Source organism: Ursus maritimus, unplaced genomic scaffold (genome assembly GCF_017311325.1).
Source record: "Ursus maritimus isolate PB19 unplaced genomic scaffold, ASM1731132v1 scaffold_19, whole genome shotgun sequence".
Classification (NCBI taxonomy): domain Eukaryota; kingdom Metazoa; phylum Chordata; class Mammalia; order Carnivora; family Ursidae; genus Ursus; species Ursus maritimus.
Window position 1 is genome coordinate 40,662,017 of NW_024424341.1, and position 25,071 is coordinate 40,687,087.

The 25,071-nt window shown below is 40.2% G+C and overlaps 1 protein-coding gene across 1 annotated transcript; it reads left to right on the forward strand.

Moving 5' to 3' along the window:
• Positions 1-222: 222 nt before the first annotated feature.
• LOC103679633 (zinc finger protein 181-like) lies at positions 223-10,876 on the forward strand. Its single transcript, XM_040633726.1, is given in 7 exon segments — positions 223-1,034; positions 1,887-1,949; positions 7,201-7,321; positions 7,578-7,673; positions 8,641-8,767; positions 8,769-8,863; positions 8,866-10,876. Coding segments are annotated over 6 exon segments (1,707 nt in total). The 5' UTR covers positions 223-1,034; positions 1,887-1,940; the 3' UTR covers positions 10,125-10,876.
• The last annotated feature ends 14,195 nt before the right edge of the window (positions 10,877-25,071 follow it).

Below are 25,071 nucleotides of genomic sequence, written 5' to 3' on the forward strand. Positions count from 1 at the left end.
TCCTTAGTCACACTATAATTTAAAAGTAAGCATAATTAAAATGAAATGAACAGGGACGCCTGAGAGGCTCAGTGGGTTAAGCTACGCTTTCGGCTCAGGTCATGATCCCAGAGTCCTGGGATCGGTACTGCAACCGGCTCCTTGCTCAGCGGGGAGCCTGCTTCTCCCTCTGTCTGCGGCTCCCCCTGCTCGTGCTAACACATAAATTTAAAAATAAAAAAATAAAATGAAATGAACAGTTAAAAGTAAAATTAAGAAAAAAAGTAAAGGAAACAACCCAAATACACACCCGCAGTAGACTGCTTTGGCCTACGTCCATCTCCTCCAGCGGGCGTTTCGGTGGGGGGGGTGAGGGGGCAAGGACAGCGCTTCTGGGGACAGAAGTGGGTCAGGCTCTACGGGTTACAGGAGTGAAGGCCTTTTTCCTTAAAGCGCTCACCTGAGGCCGCCGTTTCTGAGTCCTTCGAGGACCTGTACACATGATAGCGGCAGTCAGTATCATAGCCGTGACGGGACCGCACGAATTTCCGAGAAGTGTCTTCTGTCCGCTCACAACGGTTGCCATGACAGCCCGGACACAGGGCCTTTTAGGAACCACAGTGCTGGGCAAGCTGGCGCCAACACTCCAGGCCCACACGAGCTGGCCAGAGCGGCTCAGAATTCTGCCTGAGAAACCTTCCGCGGATAGACGCCCGCTCTCCCCCGGCACCAGCAAGGACTGCCCAAGTCCCAGCAGGAGGGCGTCCGCGCTAGCGACCCGGCGACCCGGAAGACCTTTCGCGGCCGCATCATGTTCTGGGAAGTGTAGTTTCGTGCTTTGGGCGCCCCTGTACTTAAGAAGCACGCAGAGCGCGGGCCTGTTGTCCTCTCGACACTTCGTGTGCGCGTCCTAGCAGAGCAGCTTTGCAACGAAGGCTGCAGACGGTGGCACTCCTCGGAAAACTCAGCCGTTTTTCTCGCTGGGCTCCCAAAGCGCGCGCGAACGCGCAGCCTTCTGGGAAGTGTGGTTTTACTGGGCGAAGTGCGAGGCACAGGTAACTCGTCGCCGACGTGGAGGAAGCTGGGAAATGCTCTTCCGGTGTGGGCTGCGTCCTCCGTCCACCGCGCGGTAATCTCAGGCAGGCAGGGAAATTCTGCCGGTGTAGTGCAGTTCTTTCGACGGCAGCGGCCGTGGTCCGCTCTCCACGTGTCAAGTACGCGGAGGTGCGGGCTCTGGATCCCCCGGCCCGGACTTCAGGGCCAGGGCGGGCCCGCCGGGACTCAGGCAAGTGTGGGTCCCGGCAGGGTGGCCGGGCGCCGGGTACGGCCGCCACGGCCTCGCTGGTGCCGAGTCTACACCGCAGTGTGAGCCCCAGCAAGGCCTTAGCTTCCTGGGCCTGTCTTCTCTGTAAAAAGGGATTTGTCGTTTACCTCGTAGAGTTGTTGCGAGAAGGAAATGGTGGAGTGATTGTGCAGCGTACGCCCTGAAAGGAAACGCCACCTGCAATGATTTTTAGGCAGTCCAGTCGTGAAAGCGATGCTTTCCATTTGTGCAGCCTTCAACACATTGCTTCAGTATCAAAGAGTTTGTTTTCTCATCGTTTAGAAAAGAAATATGGAATAATGTGAATGTCTGTCATGCATAGTTGAGAAGATTGAATGAGCCCTTAACGTTATTACTGTTGTTCTGTGAGTCTGTCTAAAAAATATGTAGTAGTTGATTTGCACGCCTCTGGCACCTGGTGAATGGTTACCTCGTGCCAAGGAACACTCTGCTAGTTTAGGGAAAGAATGGAGCCCTAGAAAGTGATTCCCAGTGTGCTTTTCCTTGCAGATGGGTCACATCGCTGCAAGATAAGCCTCATTTTTCATGGCTCCTTTTTTGTGTTCTTGATCTGCCTTCTCAGGACACTACTCTTCTTTAAGACAGGAGGCTGGAAAAAGGACTGTGTTGACAAGTCATGTTCCAGGTAAGTCGGTAATGTCCCCAGATCTTCCTGAACCACCTAAGCAGAACTCTTGAGTGCTTTGCGTCTCTTACCAGTTCCTACCTAACAAGAGTCCTTTTAGGGACTGGATCCATGATTCCTTTCATTGTAGCAAAGGATGGAGCCCACAGAACTCCAGAGTACTCTCTTCTGTCAGTGCTTCTCTTCTCTACTGTCTCTCTGCTTGATGTCTTTGTAGAGTCTTGAGCAAAACTTTTTTGTTTTGTTTTTTACTACAATTCAAAATTCGTTTGGAATTTTGGGTTAATTGCTTTATGGTGTCAAAGCACTATTATATGGTCTCAGTTAATGGTTTATCAATCTTTTCAGTTGTTCAAGTCAAGAGATGGTTGGAGTCATCTTTGATTCTTTCCTTTCTCTTAAAACTTACATTCAGACGGTCTAGTTGGATCTAAAATACATAGAGGATATCCACAGAATATGACCAATGGTTAGACCATCCAACCACACCACTGCCACCATCCTGTCATTGCTCAGCTTAAAACTCTGCAGTGGCCCTAACTCAGATGTCAGAGTACTACAGTGACTTAAAAAGCTTTGTGTAATCAGGCTTTTACCTTTCTGATCTCATCTTGCTCTGTCTCCTTGCTCCTTGTGAGCTCTAGCCACTGGCTGCTGCTTCCAGACCTTGGAAATTGCAGTACTGTCTGCTTGGAATCTTCTTTCCCCAGATATGTACAGGCTGGCATTCTTACCTCCTTCATAGCTCTGTGCAGTGGTTACTTTCTCAGTAAAGCTTCTCTGAACACCTGCAGTCAACTTTTCCAACAATCATTTCTCCTCCTCCTCACTGCTTTGTTGTTTTTTTTGTGTAGTGATTTTCACTCACTAGATAATATACTATTTGTTTACTAAATGCATATGCTCATTGTTCGTCTCTTCCCTCTGGGAGGGATTTTTTTTTTTTTTTTTTTTTTTTTTTTTTTTTTTTTTCTGTTTTCAGTACCCAGAGTGGTATCTGGTACAAAACAGAGGCTTAGTAAATAGTTGTTGAGTGAAGAAGCTTTGAAAAAATGGTAGGGTAAAATCATGGGGTGGAAGGTGAAGCCTGCACGGAAGGTATTAGTGGTGTATGTGCTTGTTGGGCAGAGTCTGGTTTCTTGGGAATATTAGATAACTAGAATTGAAAACGATTTTTAAAAAAAGATTTTATTTATTTATTTGACAGAGGGAGAGGGAGAAGTAGGCTTCCCACTGACCAGGACCCTGGGATCACGACCTGAGCTGAAGGCAGACATTTAACCTACTGAGCCACCCATGCACCCCAAAAAACTATTTTTTTAAAAGTAAAAGGTAAAATGAACTAGCTGCCAAAATAATTCATTGATTGATTTTTAAAAAAGATTTATTTATTTAATTTAGAGAGAGAGTAGGTAAGCAAGGTGAGCAAGAGTGGGGGTGAGGGGGAGAGGGAGAGAGAATCTCCAGCAGACTCCCCACTGAGCGTGGAGCCTGACATGGGGCTCAATCCCAGGACGCTGAGATCATGATCTGAGCCAAAATCAGGAGTTGGATGCTTCACCGACTGAGCCACCCAGACACTCTTGATTCATTTCGTAAACATTTATGTTGTACCTGTTAGGAAGAATCGCACATGGGTTTGAGTGTGCGCCGACTTGTAGGACTTCTTGATCTAGTGCAGTACTGAGAGAACTTTCTACAGTGGTGGAAATGTTCTTTATGTATGTTGTCCCGTATGGTACGCACCAGCCCCATATGACTGTTGAGTATTTGAGCTATGATTAAAGTGACCCAGTAACTGAATTTTAAATTTTATTTAATTTTTAATTTTTATTAATTTAAACTTACATAACCAAATGTGGCTACTGGCTGTATTGAGCATTACAGGGCTGGTAGAAAAGCAAGAACGCATAAGAAATTTAGGTAGGTGCTGGAACAAATATCCTAAGTTCTTCTGGGGACAAAGATGAATGAACATCCTAGGCTGGCTGGGCAATTGAAGGGGCAGAGAGAGTTGAGGCATCCCTGGGGAGGCAAGGCTGTAACTGGTTTTGGTGGCGCATGGTACCAGGGAGGCAGAGATAGAAGTGGAGTTACAGCAAACTGAGGGACCACCTCGAGCATAGGTGGGTAGGGCTGAGAGTCTTTCAGGGAACTGCAAACATCTTCTGAAGTGGTGGTTCTCAAACAGGTGATTTTGTCCCCCTTAGCCCTACCTACAGGGGACATTTGATAATGTATGGACACACATTTGGTTGTCACGGTCTGGGGGGTGTTGTCATGCACTGAAATAAAGTTCTCAGACACCAATTTGAGTGGCCATGCAGGACTGCCTCTGCAAGGGAGAGAGCAGCAGCTGAATTCTGCACATAGCTTTTATTTTATTTTTTATCAGAAAAGCAAGGACAGATGCATCAAATGGTGAGAAAGGAGTACAAAAGGATGGCAACTATCTTGAAGCCATAAAGCAGGCTTGCATTCTCCCCTGCACGCCAGCACGCAGGGAGGCAGTCGTGGGGTAAGGGAGGAGCGGGATGTGTCTGCTAGCAATTGTCAGGTACAGGAAGGGGGACTAAGGGTTACATTCTTCCATCGCTCTAAACCTATGCGCTGCCCCAGGGGATCATGCCAGGCCATTGCTTTCAATAGCCTGAGACCAGGAATGCTGCTGACCCTTCAGCTGCTTCCACAGTCACCCCTTAGGGCTTACAGTACATTTTCTTTCTTCCTTCCTTTCTTTCTTTCTTTCTTTCTTTCTTTCTTTCTTTCTTTCCTTTTCTTTCTTTTCTTTCTTTTCTTTCTTTTCTTTCTTTTCTTTCTTAATTTTATTTATTTATTTGACAGAGAGAGACAGCCAGCGAGAGAGGGAACACAAGCAGGGGGAGTGGGAGAGGAGGAAGCAGGCTCCCAGCAGAGGACCCTGATGTGGGGCTTGATCCCAGGATCCCAGGATCATGCCCTGAGCCAAAGGCAGACCCTTAAAGACTGAGCCCCAACAGTACATTTTCTAAGGATAACTCTAGGGAGACAGAGGGGAATTGCGACTAGTATCTGATGGGTGGAGGCTAGGGATGCTACTAACTAACTGTTCTACGATGTACAGGACAGCACCCAAAACAAACAAATTATCTAGCTTAAAATGTCAGTAGTGCCAAGGTTGAGAAACCCTGATTTAAATAAAGAACAAAGGGTATCTATTAATGAGATTATGTGAGTTTTCTTTTTTAGACTTAGTACAATGATGTTCATTAATATGTGTTCAAAACTTAAAATATGAAATATCTTTGCATTGGTGGAATAAAACATAGTATCTTGTGCATTAATTTAGTATTGATTTTTTTAGAAGATTTATGTATTTATTAGGTAGAGAGTGTGCCTGTGCGGGGTGGGGGGGGGCATGGTGGTGGAGAGGGGCAAAGGGAGAGGGAGAATCCCAAGTAGACTCTGCTAAGTGTGGGCCTGACACAGGGCTCAGTCTCACCACCCTGAGATCACAACCTGAGCTGAAATCAAGAGTTGGATGCTTAACTGACTGAGATACCCAGGCGCCCCTAGTATTGATTTTTAAATTTGGTTTATCGAGTAGGATTTGTAAAAGCCAATCATTTAAAACCATCGTGGAAAGTAGGAGAAGATTAGAAACTTTCCCATTCATATGATAAGGCTAGCATAACCCTAATACCTGGGTAAGTATAAAGACAAATGAAAAAAGGAATTTTCCCTGGTTCCAANNNGGAAAGAGATCCTCCCCTCCTCCCTTTTTTTAGGGTATTTCCTTTGAGAAAAACCTGTAGTTGTAAATCCTTTCTCTGTCCCTTTGAGATGCTTGTGAATCTTTTTCAAAGCTAAATAAGCCCCTGCCAATATTTCAGGGCAGTAAAGTCTTTCTTAAGGCCTTGCAGCCATCTCTTTGAAATGAAAACATGAAGGACAATGCACCCCTATCTCCCTGTGTGTGGGTTTAGCCTAGGCTTCTGGCTCCAAGTTCTAACTACCTGCTTGTCATGAGGATAGGAGAATTTTTATTTTTCTTGGGGTAAAAGCAATTAACACGGTTGGTCACTCCAAATTGGGAATTTAGGATGAACTGTATGTTGCAAATGGCGCTGCCAAGTCCTCTAACTTGAGGACAAATTATTTATTTTGAAAACATCTATGTGTTATATAGGTTATCCTGGCTTTATAAAAGGGTGAGATTTCTTTCTGTCCTTGCATCTCATTCGTGATTGCCTATGAAGTATGTTACAGTCTGCTGTGATGCTTACTTAGTAGTAAAACTGTTCTCTCTTCTACATTGTGAAGAGTATTTTCTGCTTGGCAGATTTGATTTTTAGCTGCTTTCCCAACACCTGGCAAAGGTAAATTCCCTCTTTAAAACCAAAAACCAGGATCACTAATGAACATACATGCAAAATATCCAATAAAGTAATAGAATATTAAATCAACCACTCTTGGAATGAGAAATTTATCACGGCCAAATAATGTCTGTTTCACCAATGAAAGATAAGAATAATGCCATTTAAAATGCATACATTTTTTGCATGTATTATAATTTGACTAACAAACTATTACTGAACATTTAAGCTTTTTCTAAAGTTTTGCCATTTTAAATAATACCATGAATGGGTACTGTTTCCTTAGAATATTTTCCTTGAAATGTGTCTTTTAATTCTTTGTCCTTACTTTAAGGTCCAATTCAGGGACTGCCTGTGGCATGAAACTATTCTTTAGTCTTCTTGCCCAGGGGTCTCAAGTTATTTTAATTATATATTATCAATACAAGGTTTAATTATATACCATAAGTAGTTTTTGTTTATAAATTAGTTATGTATGTGTCTGTCTTTCAAGATGTCTTTTTCTGAACTTATTGGATCATTTTTTTTTGAACCTTAGTGGTTCAAAAATCATCATTTTTTATTTACCTATCATGTAAGCTATAAAAAACACAACTAAGCACTTGACTATGTGCTGTCAAATGTTGAATGCTGATTTAAAAAATTTCAGAATTCTTTTCCCTTTGACAGAATTAAAACTCTCCTGAAGCAAAGCTCTTATATTTGTCTCTTACCCATACTGTAAAACAATGCCAAACATGTAATTATCCAATTACTACTTAACTTAGATCAGATTCCTAGTCATTGTCACAACTACTGAATCTTGTTCTCTTCTACAACCGGGATAATTTTACCCCTTAACCAGTGACAGAAGTGGCCTTGGCTGTGACTGAGCCTAAATATGTTTGCTATTTCAGGTGACATTTAGTGATGTGGCCATAGACTTCTCTCCTGAAGAGTGGGGATGGCTAGATTCTGCTCAGAGGGATTTATACAAGGATGTGATGGTCCAGAATTATGAGAACCTGGTTTCTCTAGGTAAGCATATCTCGCTTTTCATCCCAATGAGGGAGAGCTTCTGTTACTCAGAATTGCTGGAGATTCTCCTGAGTATATGGCTGAAATTTTGTTTCATGCTCCCAAGGATGTGTAGAGCTCTGTTGTGCCCTTCCTAAAGCTTATCCTCCCATTTCAATGACCATCCTTCAAAACTGCCTTTGGTTCCTTTATGATGATGGCCTGTCCTCCATGAGGACCATAGTTTAAACAGGTTTTATATTTTTCCTGCAAGCAGGTCTTTCCATACCTAAGCCGTATGTGATCAGCTTACTGGAAGATGGGAAAGAACCTTGGATGGTGGAGAAAAAACTGTCAAAAGGTATGTTTCTAGGTAAGTCATGGAGCATCAGGCAAAAGAGATCTTTGTAAAACATGCTTGTAGAAAGTATGGAGGCATTTTAGGGTATTTTAGGGATACCGTCTTCAGAGATCCCAAATGTAACAAATTGAGGGATCCTTAGCTTAGATTTTAAAATGGCCATTCCTCCATCCCAAATTATTATCTTTCTGTATTATGTTATCTAATCAAAAGTGAAGGTTTTGCCATCATAATAATTCAAATTGTTATTCTATTTGAAGTAAAATAAAGCAAATTGTTCTCTTTAAGACCACCTAAGGAAAAATATACCGATCTTTTTAGGTGAAGAAAGGCTGTCAGTTAGATGGAAATCACTTCTCCCCTAAGGCCGAGCTTCAAAGTTCAAATGTGAACATAAGTGTTGGAGGAAGTAAAGAATATATAAAAGGTTTCTAGGAACAATATTTTCTAATGTCCAGTACATAATATGATTTCACACAGATCCTACACAAACAAAGCCTAAATCTTTCTGAGTGATAAAAAATATTTTGTTCATTGTTAACTTTTTAATGTACTCCTATAAATTGTGTATTTTAAGCATGCTAATCTGACAGCAAATTGAGATTAATTGAAAGTTGGAGAACCAAGACTGTGAGATAAAATGTGGTCTTTCACATAAATGTAGGTACAGAATAGAATGTTGGCTTGGAATCCAGAAGACCTTTTGCATTTTTTTCTGATAATTTCACTTTTATTCCACATACTGATTGCCTGTTTTTAGCTCATTTCGCTTATTACACTCTGTTCCCATCTTTGTGAGCTGTCTCTATTCTCTGCTCTATTTGAACTTTGTTGAGAAATTATTGAATAAATGAGAATTCAGTCATGTGCTTCCTGGGGGTGGAGATGTGCTCTGTTTCTTATCTCTTATTCTTACCATAGAAGTTTCTTTTCAAGAAGTACAGAAAAAGCAGTGTTTTGCTTTCTTGGTATATTTCAGATTGGGAATCAAGATGGGAAAACAAGGAATTATTAACGAAGGAGGATATTTATGATGAAGATTCACTCCAAACGGTAATAATAGAAAAAATTATAAAACAAAGTCATGAATTTTCAAATTTTAGCAAGGTGGGAATATATAGAGAAGTTGGAGGGGAAGCGTGAAAATCAGGTAGAACATTTCAGACCAGTAACCCTCACCTTTAGAGAAAGTCCCACTGGGGAAATGTTTACAAATACAGTACATTTAGAAGCATCTTCTATTTAAAGTCTATTCTTTCTGAACCACAGAGAATTTCTGCTGAAGGGAAATCACATAAACATGATATATTTAAGAAGAGCTTACCAAAAAAGTCTGTTATAAAAAATGAGGAGATCAATGGTGGAAAGAAACTTTCAAATTCTAAAGAAAGTGTGGCAGCCTTCAGCCAGAGCAAATCTCTTACCCTTAACCAGACTTACAATAGAGAGAAAGTCTATACATGCAATGAATGTGGGAAAGCCTTTGGCAAACAATCAATCCTTAATCGCCATTGGAGAATTCATACAGGAGAGAAACCATATGAATGTCACGAATGTGGGAAGACTTTTAGCCATGGCTCATCCCTAACTCGTCATCAGATAAGTCACAGTGGAGAGAAACCTTACAAATGTATTGAATGTGGGAAGGCTTTTAGCCATGTGTCCTCACTGACCAATCATCAGAGTACTCACACTGGAGAGAAACCATATGAATGTATGAATTGTGGGAAGTCATTTAGTCGTGTTTCACATCTCATTGAACATCTGAGAATCCATACTCAAGAAAAACTCTATGAGTGTCGAATATGTGAGAAGGCCTTCATTCATAGATCATCTCTCATTCACCATCAGAAAATTCATACTGGAGAGAAACCTTATGAATGTAGTGAATGTGGAAAAGCCTTTTGCTGTAGCTCACACCTTACTCGACATCAAAGAATTCACGCTATAGAGAAACAATTTGAGTGCAACAAATGTCTGAAAGTCTTTAGCAGCTTGTCATTTCTTATTCAGCATCAGAGTATTCATACTGAAGAAAAACCTTTTGAATGTCAAAAATGCCGGAAATCCTTCAACCAGCCAGAATCACTGAATATGCATTTAAGAAACCACACTAGATTGAAACCTTATGAATGCAGTATATGTGGGAAAGCCTTCAGTCATAGGTCATCCCTGCTTCAACATCACAGAATTCATACTGGAGAGAAGCCCTATGAATGTATTAAATGTGGGAAGACCTTCAGCTGTAGTTCAAACCTTACTGTACATCAGAGAATTCATACTGGAGAAAAGCCATATAAATGTAACGAATGTGGGAAAGCTTTTAGCAAAGGCTCGAATCTTACTGCCCATCAGAGAATACATAATTCAGAGAAACCCAGTGATGCAATAAGTGTAGAAAAGCCTTTAGGCCATATGAATCATTATATGTGTGAAAAGTCATACAAGAGAGAAACTGTATGAATAGAATATTTGTCGTATACATTAATAGCCATAGATCTTTCCTGAAAATTTATACTGGAAGAAAAGTCTTATGAATGTAATGAATATGGGAAGGTCTTTAACAGTGGTACAGCCTTACTGTCCATCACAGTTCACACTGTAGAGAGACCATTTATTGCCTAGGAAGACAATAAACATGGGAAAGCCTTTAGCCAGTATTAATCCCTTAATTGACATAAGTCCACACTGGAGAAAAACGCTATAAATGTAACATGGGAAAGACATTAAATATGACTTTCTTATTGAGTTCACACAAGAGAGAAGCAATATGAATATAAAAATTGTGGGAAATCCTTCAGTTGAGGTGTGTCCCTTATTCTATATCAACTCACACTGGAGAGAGCTTATATGAGAAATGCAGCAAACTGTTCACTATGAGTTCTTATCTTGCTAGACATCAGAAGATTAATGCTAGAACAGCCTGAAGGATGTAGGAGTTATGCATAAATCTTTCTTTGCAGTGATGCTGTTTGTAAGCAGTTCTACAGGAGAGCAGAAGAGTAGATTATAAATGAATATGCCTTTCTTATAGCAGTAGCATGCAACTTTACTCAAGTCCTCCATAGAAGTTTCTTTAGCTAATGGGCATGTGAAGATATTTAGTCACCCAGTGGATCCAGAAAATGTTTTAAAAATTAAAGCTGCAAAAAGAAGTAAAAGGTGGTGTGAATAACGTTTTCGGTCTCTAATAAAATCAGTTTGTATATAATGAACTGTTTCACTGTGACACTGATATTTTTTTTTTTTTTAAAGATTTTATTTATTTATTTAACAGAGATGGAGACAGCCAGCGAGAGAGGGAACACAAACAGGGGGAGTGGGAGAGGAAGAAGCAGGCTCATAGCAGAGGAGCCTGATGTGGGGCTCGAACCCAGAACGCTGGGATCACGCCCTGAGCCGAAGGCAGACGCTTAACCGCTGTGCCACCCAGGCGCCCCAATATTTCTTGCAAAATTTTTTACTTTCCTCTTGAAGAATTAAGCCTTACTATAGCCTTTAGTGGGAGACTAGTTAAGCTAGAGAAAAATGGCCTCATCTCTGTGCTAAGAATATCATTATTTTGGTGTCAGTTCACACATTTTAATTTTTACAAGTGCAGTGAGAACATAACCAAGAAACAACAAACTAGGAGAGATCAGAGCAGTCTTGATGGTGAATGTGCTTTGCAATCTGAATCCTAAGGGATGAGCACTGGTTACATAGCTGTGTGCAGGCACATGCACTCTGGGAGTCATTCAAGGCAAAGTACACAAGCCTTTTCTGTCATGTTTGCTGCATCTGGACTCCATGATCCACTGTCTAGTCTCAAGTTTTGTGGCATTGAGGTATTACTGCTAGCAGCATTTCTGCTAACAGCAATAGTCATTTCTCCGTGCTGGATCATAGTTATGAGAATTTACATTGAAATTAATAGTCCAGAGCTGTCCCCATTACTTTCCCTCCAGCCTGCCTACCAGTTTTGAAAACCGTTACTTGTAATATATGTCTTCTTAAAATACTCAAGACAGTTTTTATTTTCTGTACCAAGCCCTGGCAGATAATTATGGTTTGTAAAGAGGCTGGCTTCAAGTAGTCTTAAGGTTTAGATAAGTTGAATAGTCTTACTGGCCCCATGGTTTCCTATCTTGTGACTAGAAAGGTGATACATATCAACAATTAGAACTGTCTGGACACTTGGAAGTAAAGGGCGCTTATACAGCTTATATTTCAGGTTATGTTCTCTATGGCATTTGATGTTGTAAGTAAATTATTTTAAAAAGGAATATTATATCACCGACATAATTCTGATGTGGAATCAGTGATAGGGTTTCCAACTTTAGACAAGATATTCTGCTCTAGTACACGAGCTACCTTAACTGAAAACCAAGAGGTGAAGGCACATTTCGTAGCAATTCTCAATAGACATAGTGGGTTTGGAATGGGATGGTGAATTTTTAAAAAGAGATTGATCTTTCCTTTGATTTAGTTTTATTTATGAGATTTTGAAATTCTAAAGAATGTCAAAGGATCTTTGAGAGACGTAATTGAGGAAGCACAGAATGGTATCAAACAAGAATTAAGAACCGTTGTGATTATGGATAGACTGGCCACTATATATGTCCAGTTGTAGGATATTGTAGGATAACGGCAAGCTTTCTGTTTCTCCCATTCTGTGTGCTTCCTCTGCTCTCCCAAGCACTGGTACCACAAAGATGAAGTAGTATTTTAATCCCTAGATTTTGTTTGCTTTCACTACACAGTTTTATGTTATCTTATGTTGTTATGAGAGGATTCATCCAAATGTTCATACTTCGTCAATTAAGAAGCACGAGCACACACATGATAACATTTTACAATGATGCTGAACTAGGAAAAGAAAGCCAGGGTTAAATACAGTGAAGGACTTAAAGCAGTAAGAGTATATTACCTTGTTGGAAGATTGGGCTAAGATCATGATGTTACAATGTTACTGATGGAGAATCACACTCAGTCATGTCTGTTAGCCATTTCTTGAGCATCTACTGTGAGCCAGATAAATAAGACACACTCTGTACCTTTAAAGAGCTCAAAAGTGTGTGTGTGTGCATGTGTCCATGCATATGTGTGTGTGAAGAGTATACACCCGGAAGTCATGTTACCTGGATATAAATCCAAGTTGCATGTATACTGTCTTTATGTGACCTTGGACAAATTACTTCACCATCTGTAAATGGTGATGGTAACACCTCACAGGATTATTATGAAGATAAATAAGTTAATTGGTGTAAGATGTTTACAGTGCCTGATACCTCAAAAGCAGTTAGTGAATATTAGCTATTAATTTCATCAACATTGTTACCTTCACATGGCTGCTTCATCATTCTGGTCTGTCACATCTAGTGGGTCTTCCTAATCACCTGTCACTCTTATCTACTTACTGTTTCACTTTTTGGAGGTTCTTACAAGACACTCCCCTTTCCTTCCAACAAGTCCTCCTTTGGTATTTGAGCCATTTTCAGGGGAAATATATTTCTGTTTATTTCCCCAAATACTCCAAGGAGATGCAAAGAGCACCAGGTAGGAGAAGATGAGACAACCCACCTGGGCTGCAGGAAGGATGAAGGGTGCCCTAAAGATGTGTTTTGGAGAAAAGGCAGGATGAAGGAGGCATCAGGTCCCTCTGTAGAGGAGAGGTCAGGCTTTACCCAGTGAGATCAGAAGCCTAACAGCCTTCAGTATCACCTCTCAGTACAAGGTCCTCTGGGCTGAGCTCAGCTGCCCTCACTGTCAAGTTATGACCATGTTATTGAAGGTCTCTGATGCCTGAAAAGTGAGAGTAGCTTCATTAGTTTTGGGTAAGTCAAATGTGATTAGAACCCATTGTGCAGTCACTGGTACAGGTCCTGAAAGAACCAAGGCACTTACCACTGAGTGCTTCCTAGGAGCCTATCTCTGTGCTGGGCATCGAAGGGGAGTCAGACACGTCAAACAGGATTTTAAGCAGTTGTGTTAGGGGGAAAATATTACTGATGAAGAAGCCATTGATGAAAGTGTGACAAGGCTGTGTGGCTTGAGAGATACAGAAAGTAAAGCATTAAAGGTGAATAGGAAAAGAATTATAATGATTAATAATATTGTTAGCAGCAGCAGTTGGGCCTCGTGGCTGGCTGTGCACCTAAACTGTATAGTGTAACCTGAACTTTAAGCTAAGGGTTCTATATGCAGTATTCAAACAAATGTTTCCAGTTGTGCACCCACATTCCTGGGACTGAATCAGCCTATTGAGACTGGCAGTTGCCTTCTATACAGTCATACTTCAGAGATGCAGGTTTGGTTACGGACCACTGGAATAAAACGTATTGCAATGAAGTGAGTCCACCGAATTTTTTGGTTTCCCAGGGCACTTAAAAGTTATATGTTGTAGTCTATTAAGTATGCAATAGCATTATATTTTCAAAAAGTACATACCTTAATTGAAAAACACTTTATTGCTAAAAAATGCTAAGCATTTTCTGAGCTTTAGTAAGTCATGATCTTTTTGCTGGTGGAGGAGGGTGTCTTGTTGAAGGCTGCTGACTGATCAGAGTGGCAGTTGCTGAAGGTTGGGGTGGCTGTGGCAATTTCTTAAAATAGGACAGCAATGACATTTGCTGCATCAGTTGACTTTTCCTCTCAAGAATGACTTCTCTATCATGAAATGCTGTTTGATAGCATTTTGGCCATGGCAGAACTTTCAAAACTGGAGTCAATCTTCTCAAACTTTGTTGCTGCTTTATCAACTAAGTTATGTAATAACCTAAATCCTTTGCTGTCATTTCAGCAGTCTTCACCATCTTTACCAGGAGTGGACTCCATTTTAAGAAACCATTTTCTTTGCTCATCCGTAAGAAGCAACTCCCCATCCCTTCAGTTTGATCATGAGACTGCAGCAATTCAGTCCCATCCTCAGTCTCCACTTCTAATTCTAGTTCACTTGCTATTTCCATCACATCTGCAGTAACTTCCTCTATCCAAGTCTTGAATCCCTCAAAATCATCCACAAGGGTTGGAATCAACTTCTGTTCATGTTGATAATTTGTCCTCTTTCCATGAATCATGAATCATGAATGGCATCTAGAAGGATGAATTCTTTCCAGAAGATTTTTATTTACTTTGCCCAGATCCATCAGAGGAATCACTATTTATGGCAGCTATAGCCTTACAAAGTTCTTTTTTTTTTTTTAAAGATTTTATTTATTTATTTGACAGAGAGAGTACGAGCAAGGAGAGCAGCAGGCAGAGGGAGAAGCAGGCTCCCCACTGAGCAGGGAGCCTGATGTGGGGCTCGATCCCAGGACTCTGGGATCATGACCTGAGCCGAAGGCAGATGCTTAACCGACTGAGCCACCCAGGTGCCTCCAAAATTATTTCTTAAATAACTACTTCTTGATTTATGGGCTGCAAAATGGATGTTGTGTTAGCAGGCATGAAAATATTAATCTCATTGTGCACTTCTATCAGAGCTCTTGGGTAACCAGGTGCATTGTCAATTTGACCATAATATTTTGAAAATAATCTTTTTCTCTGAGCAGTAGGTCTTAACAGTAGGCCTAAAATATTCAGTAAACCATGCTGTAAACAGATGTGCTGTCATCTGGGCTTTGTTGTTCCATTTATAGAGCACAGGCAGAACAGATTTAGCCTAATTCTTAGAGGTCCTGGGATTTCCAGAACGGTAAATGGACACTAGTTTCCGCTTAAAGTCATCAGCTGCATTCACCCCTAAGAAGAGTCAGCTTGTACTTTGAAGCTTTAAGCCAGGCATTGGCTTCTCTCCAACTGTGAAAGCCCAAGATGACATCTTTTTCCAATGGAATGTGTTTCATCTATGTTGAAAATCTGCTGTTTAGTGTAGCCACCTTCACTAATTATTTTAGCTCGAGCTTCTGGATAACCTCTTCAGCTTCTGCGTCAGCACTTACTGCTGCACTTTGTACTTTTATAGAGATGCCTTCTTAAACCGCATGAATCAACCTCTCCTGGCTTCCAGCTTCTCTTCTGCAGCTTCCTCACCTCTCTCAGCCTACCTAGAATTGAAGAGTTAGGGCCTCCCTGTGGATGAGGCTTTGGTATATGGGAATGTTGTGGCTGGTGTTCACACATTTGTGTGTTCGCTGGAGTAGCACTTTAAATTTTCTTCAAGAACTTTGCCTTTGCCTTCACAACTTGGCTCTTTGGTGCAAGAGGCCTAGCTTTCAGCCTGTTTTGGCTTTTGAAAACCTTCCTCACTAAGCTTAATCATTTCTTAACTTTTGCGTTAAAGTGAGAGATGTGTGACTCTTCCTTTCATTTGAGCACTTAGAGGCCATTGTAGGGTTATCGTTGGCCTAATTTCAATATTGTGTCTCAGGGAATGAGGAGGCCTGAGGAGAGGAGAGAGATGGGGGAACAGGACATTAGTGGAGCAGTCAGAACACTCTATTGATTAAGTTCATGGTCTTATATGAGTGCAGTTCCTGGCACCCCAAAACAATGACAATAGTGACATCAAAGATCACTGATCACAGATCACCATAACAAATATAATAATAAAGGAAAGGTTTTAAATATTGTAAGAATTCCCAAAATGTGACAGAGACCCAAAGCAAGCAAATGCTGTTGGAAAAATGATGTCAACAGATTTGTTTGATGCAAGTTTGCCACAAATCTTCATCAGTTTGTAAAAAATGCAAATCACAATAAAGTGAAGTGCAAGAAAATGAGGTATGGCAAAAAAGCCTGGGAAGTCCCTTCATTTCTCAAGCCTTGATTTCTAAATCAAAGCAAAATTAATTCCTGTGTTACCAGGTGGTTGTGAAAAATTAAAGAAAATATTCATAAAGCAAACAACGGAGTGCCTGGCACATGTGAGTTGCTTGGTGTGTTTTTCTCACGTTTATTAATCCTCCCACTGACTACGAGGTGAATGTCACAATCCCCTCCCTGGCATTGTCAGCACCCTGACACTCAACTCTAGCAAGTTTCCTGGAGGCACACATCTCAAGAACATAGGCTAGATTTGAACACCCAGTAAAAAACCATACAATTGCCCCATGACAATATTGTGTCTCAGAAGATTAAGGATTCTTTTGGCAACCACACAGTCCTCTTACACCTCGTTGAACAAAAAATATTCCCTTTGGCATACTGTTCCTTCAGCCTAGAATGTCTTCCTTTTCTCCTTTATTATCAAGCTCATCTGCCAGAGGGACTACTGCCCACCTTACAAAATTCACTTTAGTTGTCACCCAGGCTTCCTCAGACACCAATGGAGGAAATGAGGAATCAAAAAGCTGTAAGACATATAGAAAATCAAGAGCAGAAAAGGCAGAAATTCCTCCTTTCCAGTAATTACTTTTAATGTAAATGGATTAAATTTCCAATAAAAGAGACTTGCAGAATGGATTAAAAAATGATCCAAGCAAATGCTAGTCTACAAGTGAGTCACAGTAGATCGAAAGACACAAATATGTTAAAAGTCAAAGGGTCGAAAAGCTCTTTTATGCAAGTAGTAACCAAAGCAGCTGTGGTACTTCCTATATTAATATCAGACAAAATAGACTTTAAATCTAAAAGGTTACAAGTGACAAGGTCATTATATTTTAATAAAGTGTTCACAGGAAAAAGATATCACAATGATCTAATTGCACATTTGCACATCTAATAACAGTCCCATGAAAAGATGAGGCAAAATTGACCGAATTAAAGGGAAAAATAGACTATTGTATGTTTACTATTTGGAGACTTCAATAGTCTACTTGAAATAATAGATAGTTCACCACACAGAAGATAAATAAAGGAATAAAGGACTTGAACAACTCAATAAACCAACTACATCTAACAGACAAATAACAATACTCGACCTCAAAACTGCAGAACACACCTTCTTCTCAATTGCACACAGCCCATTTTTCATGATGGGTTTATTTATTAGCCTATAAAACAAGTATCAATAGATTGAACAGATAGATGTCATACAAAGTAATTTTCTTGACCACAACAGGAAGAAGTTAGAAATTAATAAGGAAAAGTGGACAAATATGCAGAAATGAAACTATGCACTCTTAAACAACGACTAAGGTCTTGAATGTTTGTGTCCTCCCCAAGTTCCGATGTTGAAGTCCTACTACCCAATGTGATGGTGTTAAAAGGTGGGTCTTTTGAGAGGTGCTTAGGTCGTAATGGTGGAACCCTCATGAATGGGATTAGTGCTCTTATAAAAGAGATCCCACAGAACTCTCTAGCCCCTTCTGGCCTGTGAGGATACAAAAGAAGTCTGCAACCTGAAAGAGAGCCTGACAATGCTGGCACCCTGATCTCAGACTTCCACCCTCAAGAACTGTGAAAAATACATTTATGCTGCTTATAAGCTACCCAATCTCTGGTATTTTGTCCTGAGTGGACTAAGAAAACAACCAATGGGTCAAAGAATAAATCACAAATCAGAAGATATTAATCAGAAAAGACTAATGAAAATGAAAACCCAGCATACCAAAATTAATGGTATATAGAAAGAGTAGTGCTAGGAGGGAAACTTATAAATTGCCTACATGAGAAAATATCTGGAATCAATAACCTAACTTTACACCCTCAGTAACTACAAAAAGGACAAATTAAACAAAAAGGTACAGAAGAAGGAAATAATAATAATAATTAAAAAAAAAACCAAAGTCTAGATAAACCAAATAGAAAATAGAAAAACACAGAGAAAATCAATGAAACCAGAAGTTGGCTCTTTGAAAAGATCAACAGAATTGGCAGACCTTTACCTAGACTGACAAAGCGAAAAAAAGAAAATACAAATAACTAAAACTGGAACTGAAAATGGAGATATTACTACCAACCTTACAGAGGTAAAAAGGATTATAAGACAATATTAAGAACAACTGTAGGGGCACCTGGGTTGCTCAGTTGGTTAAGCGTCCAAATAATTTTGGCTCAGGTCATGATCTCAGGGGTCATGAGATCAAGCCCCTTGTCAAGCTCCATTCTAGGCATGGAGCCTGCTTAAAATTTTCTCTCCCCCTCCCCCCCCATTATTTGTGTGTGCTCTCTCTCTCTCTGTCAAAACAAAACAACTGTACACCAACAAATTATTTTTTTCTTTCTCCAAATTTTTATTTAAATTCCAGTCAGTTAACATACAGTGTAATATTAGTAAATCAATAAATTAGATAACCAAACAGAAATGGACAAAATCCTTGAAACACAGAAATTACTTAAACTGACTTGAAGAAATAGAATATTTCAACACATCTACAAAGAGATTGAATCAGTAATCAAAAACCTCCCAAAAAAGAAAAGTCCTGGACCAGATCACTGTACAAGTGAATTCCACTAAACATTTAATGAAGAATTAACACCAATCCTTCTTCTCAAGCTTCCAAATAATTAAGAGGAGGAAACACTCCCTAACGTATTCTATGAGGCCAACATTGTTCTGATAAAGAAATCACATGAAAAGAAAATTACAGGTTAGTGTTCTTTGTGAATATAGTTGCAAAAATCCTCAACAAAATATTAGCAAATAGAATCTGACATATTAAAAGTTTTGTTCAGCACGACCAAGTAGAATTTATCCCAGCAATGCAAGAGTGAGAAGAAAATCAACCAATGTAATCCATCCCATTAATCAAATGAAGAAAAAACTCACATGATCATCTTAATTTATGCAGAAAAGGTATTCAACAAAATCCTATAACCTTCATGATAAAAATGCTCAGACAACTAGGAATAGAAGGAAAACTTCTCAATGTGATGAAGGTATACATGAAAAAAACTACAGCTAACATTATCCTCAGTGCTGAAAGACTGAAAGCTTTTTCTCTAAGGTCAGAAAAAAGACAGGAGACCTGCTTTCACAGTTACCATTCAGCGTTGTACTTGAAGTTCTACCCCAGAGCTACAAGGCAAGAAAAGGAAATAAAAGGCATCCAAAATGGAAAGGAGATTGTAAAACTGTTTTTGCAGCTGACATGATCCTCTATATAAAAGGATTCATTTAAAAATTCACAAAAACTAATAAGGTTAATACATGAATTCAGCAAAGTTGCAGGGAAAATCAGTACCCCAAATCAATTCTGTACCTATGGAACAGCAATGACCAATCCCAAAAGGAAATTAAGAAACTCCTTCCATTTATAATAGTACCTACCAGAGGAAAATATTTAGTAATCAATCTAACCAAGATGAAATATTTGCTGAAAACTAAAACACATTGCTGGAGAAAATTAAAGATGTCCTAAATAAATGGAAAGATATCTCATGTTCGAAAGAAAACAGAAAGACTTAACATTGTTAAGATGTCAAGCATACCCAAAGAGATTCACAGATTCAATGCAATTAAAATTCCAACAGCCTTTTTATTTTTCCCCCCCGGAAATGGGAATGCCAATCCCCAAATTCATAATGGAATTACAAAGGGCCCCAAGTAGCCAAAACAATCCTAAGAAGAATAAAGTTGGAAGACTTGTATTACCCAACTTCACAATTTATTACAGTGCTACATTGGTTATAACAGGATGGCAGTGACATAAAGACAGACATAAGCCCTCACATATATGGTCAATTAATTTTCAACAAGGATGCCAAGACCATTTAAGAGGAAGGACACTGAAAAAATTGAAAAGCAGGCAATATTTCCTAACTTATTTTATGATGCCAGCATTGCCCTGATACCAGAATCAGACAAAGATACTACAAGAACGAAAAACAAAACAAAACAAAAAAAACCCCACAGACCAGTATCCTTTATGAAAATGGATGCAAACATACTGAAAAGACTAGCAACAGACATTTCTCTAAAGAAGATATATAAATGGTTAAAAAAACATGAAAAATGGTCAACATAATTAGTCATCAGAAATGCAAATCAAAACCACAGTGAGATCACTGCCGAGATGGCTATAACAGGAAAATTTTAAAAAGGGAAAAGAAGTGTCAGTGACATTGTAGAGAAAATGGAATACTTTGTGCAATGCTTATGGGAATGTAGAAATGGTACAGCCCTTGTGGAATATAGTATTTTGATTCCTCAACTGATTAAATATAGAACTCTCATATGTCTCAGCAGTTCCACTTCTAGATATATACTCAAAAGAATTGAAAGCAGGGACTCAAACAGATAATTGATCACCAACGTTTATGGTGACAGCATTATTAACAATAGCCAAAGAGGATGAAAAACAAGCCAAATATCCATCAACACATGAACTGATGAACAAAATGTGGCATATACATACAATGGAGTATTATTCAGCCTTAAAAGGAATAGAATTCTGTTACATACTACAATATTTATGAACCTTGGAACCATTATACTGCGATAAGCCATACACAAAAGGACAAATATGGTATGATTACATTTATATGAGGTACCTAGACTAGGGCAATTCATAAAGACATAAAGTAGAATAAGAGGTTACCAGCAGCTGGGGGCAGTGTGGAAAGAGGAGTTATTGTTCAATTGAACCGTTACTGTTTGGGATGATGAACAAGTTCTAGAAATGGATAGTGCTGAGAGATGCACAGCAGTGTGAATGTACTTAATACTATTGTACATTTAAAAATGGTTAAAATGGGGGCACCTGGGTGGCACAGTGGTTAAGCGTCTGCCTTCGGCTCAGGGCGTGATCCCGGCGTTATGGGATCGAGCCCCACATCAGGCTCTTCCGCTATGAGCCTGCTTCTTCCTCTCCCACTCCCCCTGCTTGTGTTCCCTCTCTCGCTGGCTGTCTCTATCTCTGTCAAATAAATAAATAAAGTATCTTTTAAAAAAATGGTTACAATGATAAACTTTATATTATATATATCCTACAATAAAAAGAAAAAACCTCAATACACTATACGTAGCCTTCTTGTTCTAGGGAAATTGGCTGCTATGTCTTTGTTTCTAACAGAAGTAAGGCAAAAGGGAGAAACCCATGCAAATTATCCAAATTTCATATAAGATAATATATATTTTGTGGTGATTTTCAGAATGCCACAAGCCACACCTGCTAGGTTTTGTCTCTTGGAGCTAACTTATCTCTGCCGGAATCCTCCAGTAGACAAGTTAATGGAAATTACAGACTGAGACTAGAATGGAACACGTCAGGAAAAGACAGGACCGTCTGCAAGTACTCACTAATTACATTGAGAAGAACCTGATTTTTTGGAAGTGTGGCAGGTCCTAACATGTAAACAAATTGCTTAATTATTTGTGGTTTTATTTCTCCTTTAAAAATTATTTTTGTAAGAATAATAGTCTCATGCAGGATTACTCATTGACAATTAGCACTTATGTGAGAAAAAAAACCATTTGTTGATGACTGTAGGATGCTAATTATATTATGATTTAAATTCTGAAATTGTTATGAAACATACAAACCCATTTCCTCATTGTAAATCTTAGGAGAATTGAGACACTGAAAGGCCCAAGACATAGATGCAGGAAATGTTGAGAGAATATGTGAATTCTTTTTTTTTTTTTTTAAAGATTTTATTTATTTATTTGACAGAGATAGAGACAGCCAGCGAGAGAGGGAACACAAGCAGGGGGAGTGGGAGAGGAAGAAGCAGGCTCACAGCGGAGGAGCCTGATGTGGGGCTCGATCCCATAACACCGGGATCACGCCCTGAGCCGAAGGCAGACGCTTAACCGCTGTGCCACCCAGGCGCCCCAGAATATGTGAATTCTTATAGTAATTGAGTAAATCAGTAGTTTACAGTATGGTCCTTGGAGCAGCAACATCAGCACCGTGAAACCTGGCATAAATGCAAATTCTTAGAACGTTGTTTCTGGCAGAGAGGAACATCTGAACAAAGGTCTGGTAGCTGGAGAGGCTGGGTTTTAGGGAGGAAAAGAAGTTCTGTTGTGTTGAGGTAGTTTGTGGTGGTTGGGAGAGCATTCATCAAGGCAGAGATGGGGAGGGGTTGGAGCCTAAGGTATCTTTCCTGATATATTAGGGGTTTGGATTTCATCCTAAGAGCAACAGGAAATGTGGAAACAAAGGAGCACCTTCTTCATGCCCTAGGGACAGACTGGGTCATTAATAAGGGAACAGATGCTGGGCTGAAGAATGGACCACCTCTAGAAGGCACCCTTGCAGGCATCCAGCCTCTATAGCAGGGTCTTCTAGTTTCTCCATAGGAGCAAAGGCCCAGAGCTATTTTAAAAAATTGTTCAGAGTCTCCATGATGGAATTTTGTTGTTGTTTTGTTTTACAAACCCTTTGGGGACCCTCAACCTACGCCTCTAGGCTGAATGGAGGTGGACTCCCAAGAAGTACCTGGTTGGAGAGAGAACTGGGAGGTCCCAGTTCTATAAGCCATTTAGTTATACTCCCATATATCAGATACAACACACACCCAATGCAAATAGGAGTATGGATAGATCACTATTTAGTCATGACTATACAGAGGCTGTACATTTTGAAAAGGTTTCCTTTTACTAAAACATGAAAGCTAATCAGCGATCACTTGAGCCCCCAGGAGACAAACAAGAAGACAGACTCACGGGTGCCTAAATGCAGAGAATTGAGAGCAGTCTTGATGGGCCTTCTGAGGACCCCACCTTTCACAGGCAGTGCTAGAGTTGTCCGTTTACATTTGTTTATGTAATTTCTGCAAGAATGCAGGTCTCCCCACTGAAATATTTACAGGAATGCAAAACTATTCACAAATCATGTCTGACATCTAATCAAAGATAAATGATGACATACAGAAACAAGAGAATATAACCTAAATCAGAAGAAAAACCAATCATTTAAAATAAGCACAGAATAAAAGTAAAAGTAGAAGACATTAAAACAGAATAACGTATTCCATATGTCTAAGAAGCAAGGAGAAAGACTGAACATGTTAAGTAGGAACATGAAAGACCTAAGGAAGACCTTAGTCTAATTAAAAGAGATAAAAACTATCATTTATGGTATGAAATACACTGGCTGGAACTAAGGGCAAAGTGGACATTGCAGAAGAAAAGTTAAGGAACCTGGATGGTGTAGCAGTAGAAACTATTCGAAATGAAACTGAGAGAAACAAACAAAATATCAATGAGCTGTGAGACAACTTTGAAGGAACTAATACACACATATAATTGACAGCCCTGAAAGAGAGGTAGACAGACAGAAAATCATTGGAAGAAACAATGCCTGAAATGTTTCTAAATTGTTGGAAACTAAAAACCTACAGAACAAAGAAGTCTAAGAAAATTTCACCAAGGCTGGAGCTTGGGAAAATGGTGAAATAGGAGGATGCCGAGCTCACCCTGTCCCATGTTTTCAACTAGATATCATTCACGTCCAAGTCAGTAAACCATAGAGTGATCTGAAGACTGGCAGAGCGAACTCCACAGCTAAATACAGAGAAAAAGCTGCATGTGAGAGGTTAGGAAGGTCAGAAGGATGCAGGGAGGCAGCCTGAAGGAGGGAGGGAGCCGCGTTTTGCCGAGAGGGTGGAGAAACAGGCCCTCACACCAAGGAGTTCACATGGGAAAGACTAAGATAGCATTTGGCTTTAAAAACCAGAGGGGCTGAATTCTGTGAGTTTGTAAAATCAGTGGGGACTTGAAACCTGGAGCTTTAGAGGTCAGCTGACCCAGCACTAGGGGAGCCAGGAAAGCAAGCGATCGCTGGGTCCCTGTCCTTTTAAAAAGACAGCAGACTGCATGGCTGCATGGCGAGGCAACATAAAAATGCCAGTTTACACAACACTGGGGGCACACAGGAGACAGATCTGTTCATATTGAATTCAGAGCATGTTGGGGGACTTCTCCAAACAAGGGAGCTAGCAGGTGCCATCCCCTCCCCCCTCACCTTGCATAAGCACAAAGCCAACTGTGGGGTTAGGGCTGCAAAGACACTTGTTACCTAACCCACTAGCAGTGTGCCACACCCATGAGTTCTCCTGAGGACTTGCCCATTCCAAGCCTGCTAGCCTAGGCCCTGGGCTCCGCAAATTTGATAAAGCCTCAAGTGCCCAGCCCAGCTGTTTAGAGCACAGCTGCCACCACTCACCACACACATCTGCCATGCCATGCCCAGTTGTGTGCCCCAGCCACCCTTGTGTTTTACCCAGCCTCGCACCCCAAGCCAGCATCGCATGCTGTGCCCAGCCAAACACCCACAGATGCTATGTTACAGCAACTAAGAGTCTGTGGGTCCGGAGCTAGACTCCTGGAATTTCTTTTTCAAGTTGTTATTTCTATTTTAGTTAACATACAGTGCAATATTAGTTGCAGGTGTAGAATTTAGTGATTCATCACTTACATACAACACCCAGTGTTTACCACCACAAGTGCCCTCCTTAATACACATCATCCATTTAACCCATCCCCCCTCCCCTCCCCTCCAGCAACCCTCAGTTTGTTCTCTACAGTATGTTTTCTGGTTTGCCTCTCTTCCCTCCTGCCATGTTAATCTGTTTTGTTTCTTAAATTCTACATATGAGT